Raw genomic sequence first — 19,694 nt, forward strand, 5'->3', positions numbered from 1 at the left:
TGCTTCGCTCTAGTCGTGTAAAAAACTAAACATTTGGCGTATCGCCGAAGAACGGTCTGTCCATATTTGGTAACTACTCGGAGCATTCCGTACTGGGCCCAGTACTTTAAGCAAAATGTCTGCCATTTTGACTTGTTTGTCCGCATTTTCATCCGATTAGCACGTTAATTCACCTCGCTAGGTGGGTCAAATTTAACCTTTAGTTTAATCCTTGGATAGTGCTAATCCAGCTTGGAGAAACAAAATTTAATCACAGGATAAATTTATTCTTTTGATTAGGACAATTTAACCGTGAATTAAAGTAAACTTAATACAAGCGAAAAAGGAGTTCTCTACCGCTGGAAAAATCCATTATTATTCAGTATAGTCTTACCTCGACCAAAAATGGACTGTGATCGAAACTGTTCACAAAATCTTTTGCCATTTTAGTAACCGCAAAAACAACTCAAGTCAGCTCTGAAATAACAAGTTTCCCTCTAACTTTCAGCGATTTGATTATCCAAATAAGCCCTGGGGACGAGGTTGATCCAAATATGGGTGGTATCTTATCTTTCATATGACGTGATCGAAAAACACATGTGCTCAATGCATTCGCCCGACAATGGCGGATGTCGGAAAAAGTCTGTGAGATGCTTTTTGTTCTCTGAGCCCGATGTCGAGTGCGGCACGGAATCTGGTTAGCGCTAAATTTCCCTTTTTGCCATCAGAGAGAAATGGCTTGAGTCACAGAGAAGTGGGCCGTCGATAAGCAGAGAAGTGACTGCTTCGAGAAAGGTATTCGATAGCGTTTTAATAATTGCTATTTCAGTTGCGTTTGTTAATTCTCATCCGACTTTTTCCTTGGTAATACTATCATCACATCAATACGAATTGACCGTAAAACAAACAAAGCCGTTAGGTCAACGCATGCAATTTGTTTTCCTGTTTCCTTCTAAAGACAGTTTTGTAGATTAGTCACAACACTTCAATGAAAATTATTGAGAAACATTAATCCCAAATGAATCGCGTACGCGATTCATTTGCTCATTAGTTATGCATAGGGCATGCGCATGTGTCTCCAAGGAATTTACGCTTTGGAGGACCTCGATTTCTACGGATTGTACTGAGATAAAATTGTCAAATTACAGACTAAATCTTCGTTTTTATAGAGAGCGAATTTTAATTGTAGTGTTATTGAAATTGCTGGGTGAGAAAATTGTAACATTTATTTCATACAGAAAGATCTCTTACAGTGTATTGGCGTTTCGAATAATTCATGATTTCACCATCCTATTATTTACCGAATAGTCAGTTTAATTTTGATCTTTTTTTGTTCTTGGTTTTTTTTCTGTGTAGCTGAGTGATTGCATAGTTTAGGGCATCAAATCATGCTAGTAACCCGGTCAACTGAGATCTTTGGAATTACTTCCATGTACAGTTATTACCAGTTTTAATTCAGTATTTTTCAAAGAGAAATAAATATTTTTCTAACAGTAAGGAAACTTTATCACTTGCCTTAAGCTGCAAAATTATCACTTTCATATATTACTGATTTGTAGTTGTTGAGCTTTTGAACTCTGAAGCCATCTGACTTGCTACTTGCAAAGCTCGAATCTTATATCAACCTCAGAGGTAATGTAACAGCAGTCCCACATATGATCAGCTCTAATTGTGCTGCTGGGCTGAGTGTTTTAAATTTATATTAATGAGACCTCTAACAGTTCAAATCTATCATCTTTCATTCTCCCGGCAGATGATTGATTGAAAATTGCCAAAGTTACACCACTACTAAATCCATGCCTCACAGTTCAACTTCCAGAATTTATAGAGTTGTAACTTGGTTAACCACTCCAGATCCATGAAGATGCTTTTAATCTCACTGTATTTACTACATTATATTCCGAGTCGACGATTAACATTTATCATGATTTCACCCCAAGGACCATCGACTGATTGACCTGTGACTTCATTCTTCTAATACATCCTAAAAAACATACCTAAAAATATTCTTCAATGAGAGAAGTCATTGATGATTACTTCAAAATCCATTCTCTAGCTCATCCTGTGGCAGATCTTCATTGAAACTAGTTGTCAACATTGTCAAAATTAGTTGTCAACTTCAACACTAGAACAACTATTCCACACATTCATTATGTGGGACTGAGTAGGGTTGCTACTGTTCAAGGGTTATATACTAGTCTTTGCCCTCACTAACTTTATGACAGTATAAATTGTCTTACTGAAAATTTTGTTTTAACAATGTCCATTTAGTAATATTTAATATATTTATATAAGCATTTAGTAATATTTGGTGTAACAGTATTCAAAATGTAATATTCTCCAGAAAACAGCATGAACTCGTTAATAATGAAAGGAGGCAAATGAGAAATGGAAAATTAGAATCAGGACGTTTAAAAGTGGAAAACTTGAAAGTGAAAATGAAGCAATGGAAAGGTGAAAAGTAAAATTAAATATAACTAGCACTCAAACTGATCAAAAAATATCAATAGAAAAAAATTAGACAATGGTGAAAAATTAAAATTAAAGAGAAGCAAAGGTCTTGTAATGTTGGGTTATTTGAAATGGTTCTGTTGTGTCATGTCAAACGTTTTTCATGCGAGTGGTTTTTACTTAGATTCTAGTTGGAGTTTCCTATCTTGGCATCATACTTGGTCTCATTTTTTGGATTGGAGTCAGTTTCTGTACTCCAACTCTTTTCTTTTTCCGGAGTGTCAGACAAGCTAAATGTGTTTTTGAAGATCCTAGCAGACTTAACAGAAGGCAGAAGGAAAGAGGCAAATGAGAAATTGAAAATTGGAATGAGGAAGTTAAAAGTGGGAGATGGGAAGTGAAGATTGAGCAATGGCAAGATAAAAAGTAAAATTAAATATAACTGGCACTCAAAGGGATTAAAAATATGTCAATAGAGAAAATTAGATGATGGTAAAAAATTAAAATTAAAGAGAAGCAAAGATCTTGTAACGTGGTGGTTATAATGCTTCCAAAATGTTTCTGTTGTGTCCTGTGGCATGTTCTTTATTCCAGTGGTTTTTACTTAGATCTCTGTTGTGAGATGTCTGTAAGAGACAGACAGATGTACGGGTAAACTGGGTTTAGGCTTTTTGTTTATTTGTGCCAAGCTGTGCACTTTTAAAATGACCCCAAGTCTTTGCTCTCTAATGAAATTCTAGCTGGTGATAAGCCATGTAAACAAACAAACTAACAAACTATTCCTTAATTCAAACAAACCTTCCCTTAATTTTGATCCTTGACAAGAAACAACAGATCCCAGTTAAATGACTAGGAAATTTTCTATGCCGTTCGGGTTGTAAAGTCCCTCAAGTGAAGTGGTTGAAGTCTGGCTTCATAGGGTGAGAAAATCCCAAGATTTATTTCATATCTAACAGCCTTTATATACCATGCTATTATTTTCAGTTGCCTTCAGTTGTGTTGTAAAGAGAATATTCTTATCAACACTCAAGATGATGAAAAAAATATCAATAGAAAAAAATTAGATAATGATGAATAATTAAAATTAAAGAGCAGCAAAGGTCTGGTAATGTGGTGGTTACTCGAAATGGTTCTGTTGTGTCCTGTTACATGTTTTTCATTTTGGATTGGAGTCAGTTTCTGTACTTCAACTCTTTTCTTTTTCCTGAGCGTCGGACAGGCTAAATGTGTTTTTGAAGATCCTGGAAGACTTAAATGAAGCCAAAAGAAAAGAGGCAAATGAGAAATGGAAAATTGGAATCAGGGAGTTAAAAGTGGAAGATGGAAAGTGAAAATGAAGCAGTGGCAAGTTGAAAAGTAAAATGTGGCCTTAGCATTCCATGTAATTTGTAAGTTTCCAAAGGATTATCAAACACAAGGGCTGACTTCTGGAAGGTTTCGTTTCTTGCCTTTGACCATCCTCTTCCAAGTCTCGAGCAGTGTTCTCGCCTGCTTCAAATTGTCATCATGGTGTAGAATGGCAGGCAAATCATCCACATTGCAACCTTTCCTCTAACTTGGTGACACTGGTTTAAAACACCAGCCTGTACAGGTTGTGAAGTCACTCAAGTGAAGTGGTTGGAGTCTGGCTTCATAGGGTGAGAAAATCCTAACATTTATTTCATATCTAACAGCCTATATAATACCATGCTATTATTTTCAGTTGCCTTCAGTTGCATTGTAAGAAGAATATTCTTATCAACACTCAAAATGATGAAAAAAATATCAATAGAAAAAAAGTAGATAATGGTGAATAATTAAAATTAAAGAGAAGCAAGGGTCTGGTAAAGTGGTGGTTATTCGAAATGGTTCTGTTGTGTCATGTCACATGTTTTTCATGTAATACAAGGGTGACTTTTGGAAGGTTGCGCTTTTTGCCTTTTCCCATCCTCTTCCATGCCTCAAGCAGTGTTTTAGCCTGCTTCAAATTGTCATCGTGGTGTAGAATGGCGGGCAAATCATCCATGTCGCAACCATTGAAACTAGTTGTCAATATCGTCAAAATTAGTTGTCAACTTCAACACTAGAACAACTGTTCCACACATTCATTATGTGGGACTGAGTAGAGTTGCTACTGTTCAAGGGTTATATACTAGTCATTGTCCTCACTAAATTTATGATAGCATGAATTGTCTCATTGAAAATTTTGTTTTAAGGGTCTCCATTTTATAAGGATACACACTATAAAAGCATTTAGTAATATTTGGTGTAACGTCAGTATTCAAAATGTAATATTCTCCAGAAAAAACCATGAACTCGTTAATAATGTAAGGTAATACAAAATGTCCTTGCAATACAACAGAACAAAAATTGAAGGGCTCCTCCAAAACACAACATGAACTTGTTAACAAAGTAAGGCAATAGAGAATATCCTTGCAATAAAACAAAAGGTTGATGAAATTGTTTACTAATTGAAGGGTCTTTTTTATCACGATGTGTAATTACTGTTTCTTGGTCATTTATGATTTTTAGGCACTGCTGTTTTCAGTATTCATGGGAACTTGCAACTGGCCATTATTATCTTGGGTGTTGTTATCTTGCTGGCTTTTAGCGGTTTCATCTGATGCAGTATGTTCTTTTTATACTGGTGATCGGTTTTCCTGTTTGAGAGAGGTGAAAATCAATGTTTTCAAGCTTCAAGCTTTTCAAGTTTTTCAAACTTTTGGGGTGAGGAAATTGATTTAAATACTTTGGCCCAGCCAAGATTCCTCCCTAACCCTAACCCTAACCCTAACCTTCACTGGCCTAGAAGGGTGGATTTTGAGTAATCTCAAGTCGCTGAAGGATAGATTTGAAGATTGGCTCATTGATCGGTTAGGGTGGATTCACAATGAAAATGACGCTACGCAATCTCAGGGCAAAAATGGTTGAATTCTATTCAAGACACTAAGTAGAACCACAGCGAAAGGTTGTGAATTCATTATACAATTTGCTGTTGTTGTTGTTGTTGTTGTTGTTGTTGCTGTTGTCTACCAAACCAAGAAAACTGCGATGCACATGTATAGTTAAGTGTCACTACTGGCTTATTAAACCAGCAGGATGAGAGCTTATCATTGGATCAAAATTTCACCAGAAAACATAGACTTGACTTAGTTTTGAAGAGACCTTGCTAATTAAAAGGGCAAGCTAGCTTGTTAATAAACGCACACAGTTCCAGAACAAAAGTCTGCTACTAAGGTAGATAATAATAATAATGCCTAGTGGCTAACACAAATTGTTGTGAAAATTAACCATTCAGGTTATTCATTATTTCCTTTTCCTTCAGATTTGCTCTAAGGATTGTCAAAAGTGCCACACTTTTATATCGGACTGACTACTCAGGATGTGACTACTGTAAGTGACTGCATGTGGGTACGTTGCTACTTAGGTACGTAGATACATCTGATATCTGGCTAGTCATTTAGTCAGACCCCATCTAAATGGACACAATTAATTAAACACATATTCACTGTTAAATACATGTAATTTAACTGCTCAAAAGCAAGATCAATCATTTATACCAAAGGCATTGAAAACTTTGAAAATTACTTCATTAAGGGAGGATGGAATAAGTGCAAATGATGTCAAAAAGCTACAAGAAGCTGGATTTCACACCATCGAGTCAGTAGAAATAAATAGTAAAAATAAATAGGCAACTTGCAATTGAAAAAAAAAGGAACTTCCCCTTGGTAAACTACAGTAATTTGTTTTCTTAGTAGCAGTAGCCCCAATGCAGATTGGAGTGAAATTTGCTTGTAACACAAAAACAAATTACATCATCGCAAAGCAAGTGTAGAAGAGACGATTTGCTTTTTCCATCGTTCGCCATGGCTGGTTTCAGTGTCTAGCGAAGGTCAAAATTCAACGGATGGAAGAGTGCTCTGAAGCCAAGATCCATAAGAGTAAGCCAGAACTAAGCAATGTAAATGCTGACTATTTTTACTTGTCGGCAGAAATATTCGAATCAGTTGCCAGTCGCACAAAGTTTGTTTGTTGTGGGAAATAGAAAGAAACTATTTTGGGATGGAGCTGTGAGATACTGAAGGGGGGATTTATTTACACTAGGAATATTCTTTGTCAAGTTATATCCAGTATTAGCAAAGAAATTGTTAAAAGCATCAGCCATAGACTTAGGATCAGTAATTTCAACATCGTCAACAAGTAATTTAGTGGGGGTGGAACCAGATTTGGATTTAAGATTAACAAGATGTCTTATCCCCTTCCAGACTTTCTTAGAATCAGACATATTTACATGGAAATAATTATTATAATTATTGCTTTGACTTACTTTTAATAATTGATTAATTTTATTTCTATAAAGCTTGAATCTAGTGTGGTAATATACAGAGTTAGCTGAAACATATTTCTTGAAAAGTTTGTTTCTTATGTGGATTGAGACCCTTAAAGCAGTGGTTATCCATGGCTTAGATTTCATTCTTAATTCACCTTTAGAGAGTTGTATGAGAGGGATATGAACATCAATTATGTCGGAAATTCTGGTATAAAAAGAATCAAACATTACATTAGGATCAGGATCGACATGCAAGACACCTCCCCAATCAACTGACCGCATATCTTGAATTAGAGCAGACTCATCAAAATTAGAATAATCTCTTTTGTAGATCTTAACATTGTTAGGTAAAGAAGTGAGTTTTTTGATAATAACAAAATTAGGTAAATGATCAGTAAGATCATAAATAATATTCCCACTTAAGGTGAGGTGTTCCAAAGAATTGAAGAAAATGTTGTCAATTAAAGTTTGTGAGTGATCAGTAATTCGAGTAGGTTGTAAAATATGAGGTTGAAAGTTGAAGGACCCCAAAGTATGTAAAAAATTACCTGTATCAGGGTGAGAATCCATTTTAAGAAGGTCAAGAATAAAATCTCCTAAGATGATGCAAAATTTATTCTCCCTATCAATCTTTTCAATAGTGGAGTTAAGAAAATCCATAAAGTTTTGCATGTTACCTTGAGGATGCCGGTAAATAACACCACAGATCATGTTACGTTGAAATCCATTTTGTATATCTACCCACAGAGCCTCAAAGTCAGTTGTCGATAATGTAAGTGGACATTTGCAGCAGTACTTGGTAACTGTTTGTTAATCAAATGTGCAATGATTTTGATATGTTTGCAGGCTCCTTTTCACATATGAACTACGGGGAACATAAGCAAGTACTGATCAGGCAGAGATCTGCGGAGATGAGGCAGGAACAGCAACATTTCCAAAGGTGTGTGTATTCCTCACTTCTTGTGACAGTTTATGTCAGATTTGTTGGTTTTTTAGATTGCTATTTTGCAACCACAAGAGATCTCAGTTGTGACATGTCTGTGAGAGAGACACACATGTGCTGGTAAACTGGCTTGAAGGTTTTTGTTTCTTTGTGCCAAGTGGTGCACTTTTAAAATGAACCCAAGTGCTTGCTCTCTTATGAAATTCCAGCCATGTCAACAAACCAACTAACAGAACATCCCTTCATTCAAAGAAACCATCCCTTAATTTTGACAAGTCAAATGTTGTCTGATGTCACCCAGTGGGAAGAAAAATTCCCCCGTTAGTTATGTTATCTTCGGGCATGTCTCATGTTAAATTTTTTAATTTCAGTACTTTTTTGAGTGGAAAAATGTTCCTTTTACACAATTTTTTGAAATCTTTTTTTCCAGCAAAGAAAGTATATTAATGGATTTAAAAAAACCTGGCTACAATATTTTTCAGTAGTGGAGTTAAGAAAAAGACCCCCGTTAGTTATGTTATTTTCGGGCATGTCTCATATTAAATTTTTTAATTTCAGTACTTTTTTCAGTGGAAAAAATGTTCCTTTCACACAACTGTTTGAAATCTTTTTTCCAGCAAAGAAGGTATATTAATGGCTTTAAAAAAACCTGGCTACAATATTTTTCAATAGTGGAGTTAAGAAAAAGACCCCCGTTAGTTATGTTATCTTCGGGCATATCTCGTGTTAAATTTTTTAATTTCAGTACTTTTTTCAGTGGAAAAAATGTTCCTTTCACACAATTTTTTGAAATCTTTTTTTCCAGCAAAGAAGTTATATTAATGGATTTAAAAAAACCTGGCTACAATATTTTTCAATAGTGGAGTTAAGAAAAAGACCCCCGTTAGTTATGTTATCTTCGGGCATGTCTCGTGTTAAATTTTTTAATTTCAGTACTTTTTTCAGTGGAAAAAATGTTCCTTTCACACAATTTTTTTGAAATCTTTTTTCCAGCAAAGAAGTTATATTAATGGATTTAAAAAAACCTGGCTACAATATTTTTCAATGGTGGAGTTAAGAAAAAGACCCCCGTTAGTTATGTTTTCTTCGGGCATGTCTCATGTTAAATTTTTTAATTTCAGTACTTTTTTCAGTGGAAAAAATGTTCCTTTCACACAATTTTTTGAAATCTTTTTTTCCAGCAAAGAAGTTATATTAATGGATTTAAAAAAACCTGGCTACAATATTTTTCAATAGTGGAGTTAAGAAAAAGACCCCCGTTAGTTATGTTATCTTCGGGCATGTCTCGTGTTAAATTTTTTAATTTCAGTACTTTTTTCAGTGGAAAAAATGTTCCTTTCACACAATTTTTTGAAATCTTTTTTTCCAGCAAAGAAGTTATATTAATGGATTTAAAAAAACCTGGCTACAGTATTTTTCAATAGTGGAGTTAAGAAAAAGACCCCCGTTAGTTATGTTATCTTCGGGCATGTCTCGTGTTAAATTTTTTAATTTCAGTACTTTTTTCAGTGGAAAAAATGTTCCTTTCACACAATTTTTTTGAAATCTTTTTTCCAGCAAAGAAGGTATATTAAATGGATTTAAAAAAACCTGGCTACAATATTTTTCAATAGTGGAGTTAAGAAAAAGACCCCCGTTAGTTATGTTATCTTCGGGCATGTCTCGTGTTAAATTTTTTAATTTCAGTACTTTTTTCAGTGGAAAAAATGTTCCTTTCACACAATTTTTTGAAATCTTTTTTTCCAGCAAAGAAGTTATATTAATGGATTTAAAAAAACCTGGCTACAATATTTTTCAATAGTGGAGTTAAGAAAAAGACCCCCGTTAGTTATGTTATCTTCGGGCATGTCTCGTGTTAAATTTTTTAATTTCAGTACTTTTTTCAGTGGAAAAAATGTTCCTTTCACACAATTTTTTGAAATCTTTTTTTCCAGCAAAGAAGTTATATTAATGGATTTAAAAAAACCTGGCTACAGTATTTTTCAATAGTGGAGTTAAGAAAAAGACCCCCGTTAGTTATGTTATCTTCGGGCATGTCTCGTGTTAAATTTTTTAATTTCAGTACTTTTTTCAGTGGAAAAAATGTTCCTTTCACACAATTTTTTTGAAATCTTTTTTCCAGCAAAGAAGGTATATTAAATGGATTTAAAAAAACCTGGCTACAATATTTTGACTAATCAGTACATTTCTGATAATTTCTAATACATTTCTCAGGAATCATATCGTTGGCGTGACTTGACCTGCATTGCGTGACTTTGTAATTGTAACCTGAGCACACAAGGGGAGTTTACAATAGCATGGCTTAGCTGTCCCCTTAAAAAGATAAGGGTACTGGTTAAATTCACGGCTGTCGGATGAGAGAAAATCAAGTTTCCATTCTGACCACCTGGAAATGGGATTGACCCTAGAAGGGTGGATTTTGAGTATTCTCAAGTCGCCGAAGGACAGATTTGAAGATTGGCTCATTCGGTTAGGGTGGATTCACCATGAGAATGACCCTACGCAATTTTAGGGCAAAAATGGTTGAATTCTATTCAAGACACTAAGTAGAACCACAATATGCAGTCCATTAATTTAGCACGTTTTTGTTTGATGAGTGAAATGTGCTTAGATCATGTATTACACACAACTGTGTTTGTCCTACACATAATCACAAGTACTGTGAATGAATTCAGTCGTTGATGTTGTCAGTTTTATTAGCCCTCAAAGGGCTATAATATAGAAGTGTCTTACTATTGCTTTTTTTTTTGCAGAATTCTCAAAGGAAAATGCTTAATGACGCAGCCAGCCAAGGGAGTGAGACTTTGATGGAAAAGAACAGCACAGAGAACAACTCCAGAGACTTTTGATAACATTGCTAGATCGGATATTTTTAGCACTGCATTAAAATTCCCAAAAGAAATCAGATAGTCACTTTTTATGTTTGTTTATTGGTGTTCAGCCCATTTTCGATTACTCACTTCTTCAGTCAAAACCTGACTAAAAGCCTGTGTCGTGCATGTTGAGGGTTGCTTTTCCATGTCCCTTCAGCCTATGGCTAAGCAACAAGACTCGGTCGTATTTCAAAAATACAACAGACATCATTAACTTCCGAGATAATGTGCAATATAACATGTTGCACTCAATATTCTGGTCTTTCAGGCTCCACAAAATGTACACACTCGCTAAGCTCAGTTGCGTTTCTTCACCTTTGGTTTCCAAATGAGCATACATATGATTGGTATATCATTTTCTTTTCTTTTTTTCACAGCAATTTTTGTATATCTTTGTCGTTAAGTACGGTGGCTACTAAATTGAAAGGTCTTTGCGCCAAATTAGGCCCATGCGGAAAAGTAGATCTTCGCAAGCGCTATTTCAATCGACGGTTGGGTCTCTGTTGCTGTGAACGATGGAACGGGAGAGAGCCTGGGAACCAGCGGGGGGATTCCCCTAGCGAGGAACGTGTACAAACATTGAGCCAAGAGTTGTTTGTGTGCGTGTGTCTAGTCTTTTTCTGCGCGAAATTTAGACGTTCAACGAGAACAATACCCAACAAGCTAGTTCAATAAAGTGTCTATAGTAATGGCTCTTTTTAATCTACCCCAATATAATTGATCCTTTCTCGGTAAACAGCCCACGAGCGCGCGAAAGGTTCGCCATGGTATTAATCGAGTGGAAACCAAACTGGCACTGAACTTCAAACATCGCACGACTTTATTTCTTTACGCGATTACGAGTTTGACTAGGAAAAATGACAAGTAAATAGCAAGTGAATACAACAATAATGTAAGTCAAGGAAGCTAGGCGAAAAATAAAGAAAAACATAGCAAACGCGACTTCCAGAAATTCCATCAGAATGATGCAGTAGGAATTGAAGAGATCCTGGATACGTACGCGATGCACAATTTGCTCGAACGGATTTGCAAGCTATTTTCAATCAACCAAACCGCGTTCGACAGCGGGAGTGGCGACTTCGACCTACGAAAAAGCCGAGGAAAGACTGCTATGTAAGTATCTGGGCATTCCGAGAATATTGCGCGTTCGCGGGCGACCTGGCTTTTGAGTCTCTCTTTCTCTCTTCCCTTTCAAGGTTTCCTCGGTCACGCGAAAGGAAAAGATGGAGCCTGCCTATTGACGCCGCAGACATTCGCTGACTCCCGACTAATCGAGAATTACCTGGATTTTCTGCGGGTGAGTCTGTTCTCATCATAGTTAGTAGAGGGGAATGGTTATGAAACTCGGCAAACTTCAGAGGTTTAAACAATTGCGCGGTCTCCGATGTTGAACAGACCCGTCACGTGACTCTGACCGTGCACAAGTTCATTCAAGATGGCGGACAGTACAGACAGTCTGTTCCTGTGGGGAGACGATTTTGAGGCCATTTTGGACGTTTTGGAAGACACTGAAGAGTTAGAGGAACAATTTGCGGTCACAGTTAGAAATGTAAGTTGAAAAAGTGGTAATGTTGAGTCAAAATTTCGCATTATTGTTCTTAAATGTGCCACACATAGTCTGCTCGACTCGTGTAAACAAACGAAATCCAACAAATGCTCACGCAAATATTAAGCTTATATATTGCTTTCCTTCGATGAAAATCTCCTGTAGGACTCTTTTGAAACAAGGTATACTTATATAACAGCTTCGAGAAAGCTCAAAGCTCCGAGATGTAGTGATTTGTTTATATATTATTTTGAGGGGTGAACCTTGCAATTTATAGTATATACTCGAAAAAGCGAACGTACAATTTCCCCATTGAATTTTTTATGTTTAAACTATTTAGTAGTCTATTTGTTTTACAGTTATCATTTTTTATGTCTGTGTAGAGGTACAGCTAAAAGAAGATAGAAATGAATTCTCTGCCATCAAAACAAGGAGTATAGTGATTTCTTTTCGGCATATTCAGCACAGGTAACGTGCCAAATCTTGGCTCTTTGTACGTCATTTTCTCTGAATGAACTGAAGAAGAAAACAAGGTAATTTAAGTAAAGAAATACTAAAGAAAATCTGGAGCTAGCTTGCCTAAGAATGTTTCAAATGCTTATGTGTTATGCACTACGTCTAAAACAGATCACCGCAAATTTGCAATGTATTTAACCATAATTTGTTTTATTTTACTACTTACATGTTTCAATATCTTCTAGATGAAAGTGTTTCTCGCATGTAAACACCTTGTTGTTCTCTACTTGTCTCTTAAAGTCGCGATCAACTTCTCTTGTCTTCGTAATTTCCCCGAGCCAATCTTCCCTCCATTTCTTGTGGTCCTCGTCTTTTGCCTTCGGTAACTTCCATATTCCTACTCCTTTGGTCCTTCTACTTGTGCCACAGCCGTACACAAAAATTATCTCCGGGCCTAACGATACTCGATCAATTAACAGCAAATTTAACAGCCAAAACCAGAACTTTTGATTCGAACTTCAATTTCTACGAGACTCCGGACGCCATCTTGGCATTTCTGTTGTGCACGGTCGCGATCACATGACCAGGCAAAAACCTAAACAAAGACATAGTCCTTTGAAGTTTGCCGGGTTTCATAACCATTCCCCTCTACTAACTATGTTCTCATTTATTAGCGCTAGATTTTGCCTGCGCACTATTCGAAAACTCGGGAGCGGCCGAAGGTTTCACACATTTCTGGTCGAGCTAGGTGTGAAAAACACGAGGCAAGGATGGCCTCGAGAGGGGAGGGGAAGTCCTGGGAATTAACGAAACCTGCGGCGGCCGAGTTTCAATCATTGATGTTGGACTGGGGCAAAGGGAAGACAACTATTCCCGTCAGAGATTGTGGGAAATCGAATCTAAGTGAGCTCAGCTTGTAAGAATGTCATTTCTTAAGTTCGTCTCATTTTTAGTCTCTTGTTTCGTAACCGTATTTCCTACTCTGGCGGTGGAGTTTGCCATGCCTTGTTTTTTGGTATATATAAATGACTTTCAAAACAGCTCAAGCCTATTTGATTTTCATCTGTTCGCAGATGATTCTAACTTATTTTGTGAACATAAAATTACTTCTGAATTTGAAGAATCCATGAACAATGAGCTAAGTAATGTTCACACCTGGCTCTGTGCCAATAGATTATCTCTTAACATTGATAAGTCGAACTTCGTAATATTCCATCCACCACAAAAGAATGTACAAAGCCTTAATTTTTGTCTCAAAATTAATGATAAGCAATTAAAAACAGAACACTGTATCAAATACTTGGGCATTATGATAGACTCTAATCTTAGTTGGAAAAAACATGTTGATTGCACCGGAAAGAAGTTCGGGAGAAGTATTGGAATTCTTTGCAAAATCTGTCATTATGTAAGTCAAGAAATTTTAGTGACTTTATATTATGGCTTAGTATATCCTTGTCTGATTTATGGACTGATTGCCTGGGGTAATACTTATGAGTCTACTCTAAATCCAATTTTTATCTCACAAAAAAAAGCAGTACGGGAGATGACATTCACTAGCTTTGATCATCACTCTAGTCAGCTATTCAAGTCTCTGGAGATCAGTAAATTTTCTGATCCCGTTACCTTCGTCATTGCCACTTTCATGTATAAATTTCATAATCAATTGTTACCCTCTGTCTTCCAGTCCTTCTTCACTAAGTTAGATATCGTCCACAGTTACAATACCAGGCATTCTGCAAAACAGTCTTACTATCTTCCCAAAGCAAGAACGAATTATGGAAAATTTAATATTCGATTTCAGGGCCCTAAGATATGGAATGCTATTGACCGTGATATAAAGCACTTGCCAATTTCATCATTCAAAGTTAAACTGAAACAGAGCTTTCTCCAAAGCACTAGTCAATTCTCTTTTTTTTCACATTAAGATATTATCTCTGTTTTTGCAATGCCTTACCATCATTTATCTGATATTCTTCATTGTTCAGTTCAAATATATTTTTTTTTATTTAAGGTAATAGATTCGCATGTAATTTCAGCTTCTTTTCTTCTTTACTTTCTGGTATATATTATATTTTGTATGTGTGTCCGTGTGTACGTGTATGTGTCCGGCTAAAATTTGACTAACCAATTTGTAAACTGGCAACCCGGCATTTTTAACCTAGTGGTTATTTCGGGTTGCCAGAACCCTAATTTTTAGCAATATTTTATATATTTCTGTATTAATTAATGAAAAAAGGGTAATAAAGAGGATGTGTGTGTGTGTGTATGTGTGATAAAAGATCCATGCATGAATCTCGGGATTTCGTCTTGCAGGAGGAACGACAGCTGTTGCCCGCCACCATATCCAACCACGCCAGTTCGCTGCTGTATCCCTTGAAGTATCTTCACCGCAAGGACTCGCCCCGATTTCATGGCGTGCCCATCATCGGCCAACTGCGCCGGACCGCCACCCTATTGCAAAGACAAGGGGAGATCGACAGGCCGAAGACCATCGAGGAACTGCAAGCCCTCAATCGCTGGCTTGATTGGTGAGTGGGCAATGGAATTAGTAATGATGCAATTTACCCAGTGGACCGATTTGGATGTGTAAAAACAAATTTTGGCCGGACTCTTTTCAATTCGTGGTCATGAGTACTTTGCACAATTGAAAAAACCTCGCCTGGTTAAAGTACTTCCAAGTTACCAAGCTTGCGACCCGGGAAGGGGGGGGTTACTTTGGCAATTTCTGGGTGGGGATGGCTCATTGCTATCATCACTAAGAGTACAGGCGGATAACGTTTTAATTGACGCCAGCCTTCAACAGTTCAACCGACAGCTGTCGAACTGTCAACTTTTTATTGTCTGTTATCACGATGGCCTTTTTTAAGTAGCCAATCAAAAAGTGAGAAAACCTATCGACAATGTTACCGCGTCCTTTCCCTCATTTATTTCCGACATTTGACTGTCTTGGGGTCTTGTTGTTGTGAAAAACAAATTGGCGTCAGTTTCTTACGCGTCTGTACTCTTGTCGATGATAAATTGCCTCCTGACTTTGTCTAAGGGCTTCGGCCCTAAACTTTGACAATGTCATGCCGCAATTTATCATCGACAAGAGGACAGATGCATAACAAGCCACGTCAATTTGTTCATGGTCTTTCCTCTCAGGGACGAAGTGCTTAGTGCCTTGGCAACGCAGAGGTTGCAATTCGAGGCGGCCAGGTCCAAGAAACACAGGGCCCGAGAAGCCTCAGACCTCCTGCTGCTTTCGTTGTATTGCCACATCCCGCCCTCAAGGGGCCTGGAAATCAGGATCCTCGAGGTCGTCCAGGAGGGGGAACTCGACAACCCCTTCTCTGCCGGGCAATTCCGCCATCGCAACATTGTCCTCATGAAATGTTCCGGCGAGGTCGCCATCCACGTCCAGCTGTATAAGACCTGACGTTTCACGGGCCACGAACAGATAGATCTCGAGGTGAGTCAGGTGATTTGACCTTAAAAGCCATCCAGTCACTTGTCGGTATTCTTCTCCTGCACTTTTTCACGGTAACGATCCCCCCCCACCCTTACTTACTTTAAATCTCCCTCAAAACATTCTTGTTTCGGAAATCCTACTTCTGATTTATTTCATTTTATGAGAAAGTGTATTTTAATTATTTCATTTACTTTATTTACTTACTGTTATTAGAGATATTTTATAGGATTTAACTAATTTATTTTTTATAGCAATGTAAGCGCATTGAGTTTTTTTAAATGTGCTCAAAAAACTTTATTATTATTATTATTATTATTATTATTGTTATTATTACTGTTTCTCCTTGTTTCGCTTGCGAACTCCGTTTGTTCTTTGCATCCTTTCCAGGCGGGTAGCGAGCTCTGCCGTCTCCTCCAACAGTGCGTGCAGGAATTCGGGCTGGAGATGGGCCCAGGAAGTCACCTGTTTCTGGTGGGTTCTCCCTTTCCATACGTATACTTTACCCAGCAGAGTATAAGTATAAGTATTACACTCATTGTTTTTCGCCACTTAAAGTGACTTGTGGTGCTGTAGCGACACACCGTAGTTACCCCTGTATGATGCACGCCCCATGTATAGTACGCACCCTCATTTTTGACCATAATTTGGAAAAAAAGAAGAAAAAATCACAAACAAAACCAAAGGTTTATCTTTGCAAACTTATATTTATTGAGTTAACTACAACTGGAAAATAAGAAATGAATTTACAATAACATCTAGAATCATTCGCTAAGGTACAACAGTTCTTGATCTATTAATTCATTGAACTTATTCACAAACGACCTATGTTCCTGTTTATATTATTAATAAGTAATCATACGGTTTTTCTCGTTCAATTTGGAATTAATTTGCATTTGAGCAAATTCATTCCAAATTGAACTCAAAACCGTACGATTACCTATATTAATTTCGCGAAAAAAAAGTGTGCATTACACACGGGTAAATACCGCATAGTGCTGTAGCTGGGTTCCGGTCAGGTCATAACTGCATGCTTTTGCCACTTTCAGAATGCCAATGGCCAGCCATTCTCCAGCAGTGCCTTCTCTCGCCACATCAAAGGCCTCCTGATGAGGTTGACTGGACGTGCAGTGAGCATCAACGGACTGCGTTCGGCCTTCCTGACCTGGGCTTATGGCCAAAGGTGGGTGTATTCTCGCCGGTGAGCGATGTTTGAAAGAAAAGTAAATAATGATTGAACGTCCAAGACTGACAATACTGCAAAGGCTGACACCCCATAGTTTATTAGAAGCGATATTTTGGCTAGCCAGAGCAGCCTTCTTGAGGTCTAGATGTTACTTAATGATGAAAATGAAATCACAATTATGTGACTTAACCGCTTTGCGCAGGTTACAAGTTAAAAGACCAAAACAAAACATCGACTTGACCCTGTACTGTTTCTCCCAAACAGCGAGTGCAACGACCGGATGAAAGAGAATCTCGTGGCTACACTGAGGCACTCTCGTGAGCAGGTCCAGTCTACCTACGATCGCAGGACAGCCAACCAGAAGAAGGTCCTTGCGTTGGAGCTGGCCCGGAGCAGAGCTGAGCAGCAGGAGGGGGAAGGGCAGGTCGACCCCGCCCAGGACAACGAGACGGCAAGCCAGCACCAGGCTGGAGACTTTGTGGGTCTGGTGGAGGAAGAGAGCAGCCTGCAGCAACTGAGAGTCTTGTTGGGACGCCTCCATTCCTTTCTCCCCGATGGTCAAGCCTCCCTACTGTGGTACAAGCCGGTTGGTGCGGGTCTCTACTGCCTGAAGGTGGACGGAAGCCGGTGGGTGGAGTCAGTTTCCTCCCTGGTGCCAGTGAAAGTCCGGCCGGCCAAGGGAAAAAGCAACTGCTACAGACTCTGTACCAGCCTGCGGAGCATCCACAAAGCAGAGCACGACAGCAGGCCCTCCTGAGCTCGGAAAACGATAGCTATTTCCATTGAAAGGCTTTCCAGCATGGCCGCAGAGATGTTGACGGCCGCTTTGGCCCCGCTAGAATTTTCCATTCCATATATGTTATTTATTTCAGTTTTTAGGACTTGTTTGTTTGTAACTATCTTCGGTGGGTGTCATTATTGAGATTAAAAAAGTTCTAGAAGAGAAAAGTCTTTGTCATATTTCAAAGAAATGGGAGGGCAATTAGACAGTGCCGTATTCAAGCCACCTTCGCTTGCTCTTGACAAAATGTAGATTCTTGCCACGGTCTGAAAATGAGCAACGTCTTGTATCTACCGAGTAAGGTCAACCTCGGGTTAAACGTCGGGCCCCATCTAACCCTAAGATCACTCCCCCCTCCCCAAGAAATCCACAAAAGACAAAGAAACAGAGAAATGATCCTTAAAAAAACCTTTATTATTATTCTCCGGATTTAGTTCTAGGCAGACATTCATTCATTGGTGCATTCAAGTCCCAGTACAAGGCACGAGTCGTCTCGGCCAAAGACAGCTGCTGCAAGTGGAAGGAAATGAAATTAAATGAAATTTCATTCAATGAAGAAAAAATTCAAACCCCCCCTTAAATCCCCAGTGCTTCAAACAATACCCCCCAAAGTCCCTGAACCAACATTTAAACCCCCCCCCCCCAAAAAAAAAAAAAACTTCCAGCAATCACTAGAGAAATTTTTCTGCCAGTTTTCATTGTTAAATCCATCGGCTCAAAAACAACGGTATTTCCATTCCTACGTGCGGAATTAGAATTCTCAAGCTCCTTCACCCTACTTTTCCAACGGCATAATTTGTTGTCTCTGCAGCATACCTACCGACTTAGATCGGGCGCGCCGGTCTCTTCATTGTAGCGTAGCCGCAACCTGCAAATGAAAGGAAGACCGCTGTAGCTCTTGTTGAATAGAGAGCTTTTCACATGGATGTCTTCGTAATAACCATGATAATAACGATGACACTAACTACGATAATAGCTACTTATGCGGTGCCTATCCAGATGTGTTCCAAGCAGAGAGCTAAAAAGAAAGTTCTCCGAGATAAAAGTACAGAGAACAATGATAAGAAATGAAATCAATTAGAAATACGAGATACGAGATACACTGAAACATGTAAAAAGCAAAGCATTGGATCAAGTCTAACAATCAAAACAAGTAAATTGGAAGCTGAAAAATCCGGGGTTCGGTTGCGGTCAGCTTTTATTTCTGTAATATCCCTTTCATAATTTCATAGTATCATTTCTCTAATTTTCATTCCATAATATCATTTGGCAAGGTTCCGTAAAAAGAGGTTGCACACCAAATAATACCTGGGTCTGCATTGTTGACAAGTTAAAGCACTCACAAAAGAAGACATTCTTACTTCATCACATATTCTGATCATGTCATGAAATTAGAAATCATAGAAATGATCACTCCACCAAAGGGGGAAGAACGCATTCTTACTCAATTCAATTCAAAATTTCTTACTTGATTAATTTAACAATTTCTAATTTCAGCATTAAAAATTTCTCCAAGTTTTTGAGCGCTCCATTTTTAGCTTTTCATCAAGTGGCCCCAGTTAGCTCTTAGCTCGGAGCTTAATCCTTGTTGACACTTAAATCAAGTTTATGTGTGTATGTATGTGTAATATCATGATGACACATGCTTACATGATCAAAACCTAGTGCGGAATATCCCAAAAACAATCTCTTATAATTAACCACATCGCTGACAAGAAACAG

At 37.9% G+C, this 19,694-nt stretch overlaps 3 protein-coding genes and 1 long non-coding RNA gene across 8 annotated transcripts in view; 3 read left to right on the plus strand and 1 right to left on the minus strand.

Annotated features, from left to right (window-relative positions):
- The window catches only part of LOC145472358 (uncharacterized), a 2,545-nt gene extending 2,055 nt beyond the window's left edge, over nucleotides 1–490 (minus strand). Inside the window, exon 1 of the mRNA XM_081454949.1 lies at nucleotides 374–490. Within this exon, the coding sequence (XP_081311075.1) occupies nucleotides 374–424 (51 nt within the window). The 5' untranslated portion in view covers nucleotides 425–490. The remainder of the gene's footprint in view (nucleotides 1–373) is intronic.
- Nucleotides 491–3,979: 3,489 nt separating this feature from the next.
- LOC145472359 (uncharacterized) lies at nucleotides 3,980–11,572 on the plus strand. Of its 5 annotated transcripts, XR_014043701.1 has the most exons (5): nucleotides 3,980–4,067; nucleotides 5,735–5,802; nucleotides 6,168–6,350; nucleotides 7,586–7,679; nucleotides 10,436–11,572. It is a non-coding gene; the product is annotated as an uncharacterized LOC145472359 (long non-coding RNA). The 5 variants fall into 5 exon arrangements; XR_014043702.1 differs by lacking the exon at nucleotides 6,168–6,350 and having other exon boundaries at nucleotides 5,735–5,836; XR_014043704.1 differs by lacking the exon at nucleotides 6,168–6,350 and having other exon boundaries at nucleotides 5,735–5,820.
- A 3,250-nt stretch (nucleotides 11,573–14,822) lies between these two features.
- LOC145472354 (uncharacterized) lies at nucleotides 14,823–15,975 on the plus strand. Its single transcript, XM_081454946.1, has 2 exons — nucleotides 14,823–15,085; nucleotides 15,702–15,975. The coding sequence occupies exons 1-2, from the start codon at nucleotides 14,823–14,825 to the stop codon at nucleotides 15,973–15,975; spliced, it is 537 nt and encodes a 178-aa protein (XP_081311072.1).
- Nucleotides 15,928–18,603, plus strand: LOC145472353 (uncharacterized). Its single transcript, XM_081454945.1, has 4 exons — nucleotides 15,928–16,008; nucleotides 16,396–16,479; nucleotides 17,055–17,188; nucleotides 17,456–18,603. The coding sequence occupies exons 2-4, from the start codon at nucleotides 16,453–16,455 to the stop codon at nucleotides 17,946–17,948; spliced, it is 654 nt and encodes a 217-aa protein (XP_081311071.1). The 5' UTR covers nucleotides 15,928–16,008; nucleotides 16,396–16,452; the 3' UTR covers nucleotides 17,949–18,603.
- The last annotated feature ends 1,091 nt before the right edge of the window (nucleotides 18,604–19,694 follow it).

Source organism: Orbicella franksi, unplaced genomic scaffold (assembly GCF_964199315.1).
Source record: "Orbicella franksi unplaced genomic scaffold, jaOrbFran1.1 SCAFFOLD_31, whole genome shotgun sequence".
In the NCBI taxonomy this organism is placed as follows: domain Eukaryota; kingdom Metazoa; phylum Cnidaria; class Anthozoa; order Scleractinia; family Merulinidae; genus Orbicella; species Orbicella franksi.

Bases quoted from the DNA above. Each gene is read 5' to 3' on its own strand.
- LOC145472354 (XM_081454946.1), top strand. From the start codon at position 14,823: ATGTGTGATAAAAGATCCATGCATGAATCTCGGGATTTCGTCTTGCAG. The intron at 15,086-15,701 runs GTGAGTGGGCAA...CTTTCCTCTCAG, and splicing joins CTCAATCGCTGGCTTGATTG to GGACGAAGTGCTTAGTGCCT.
- LOC145472353 (XM_081454945.1), top strand. From the start codon at position 16,453: ATGGGCCCAGGAAGTCACCTGTTTCTG. The intron at 16,480-17,054 runs GTGGGTTCTCCC...TGCCACTTTCAG, and splicing joins CAGGAAGTCACCTGTTTCTG to AATGCCAATGGCCAGCCATT. The intron at 17,189-17,455 runs GTGGGTGTATTC...TCTCCCAAACAG, and splicing joins ACCTGGGCTTATGGCCAAAG to CGAGTGCAACGACCGGATGA.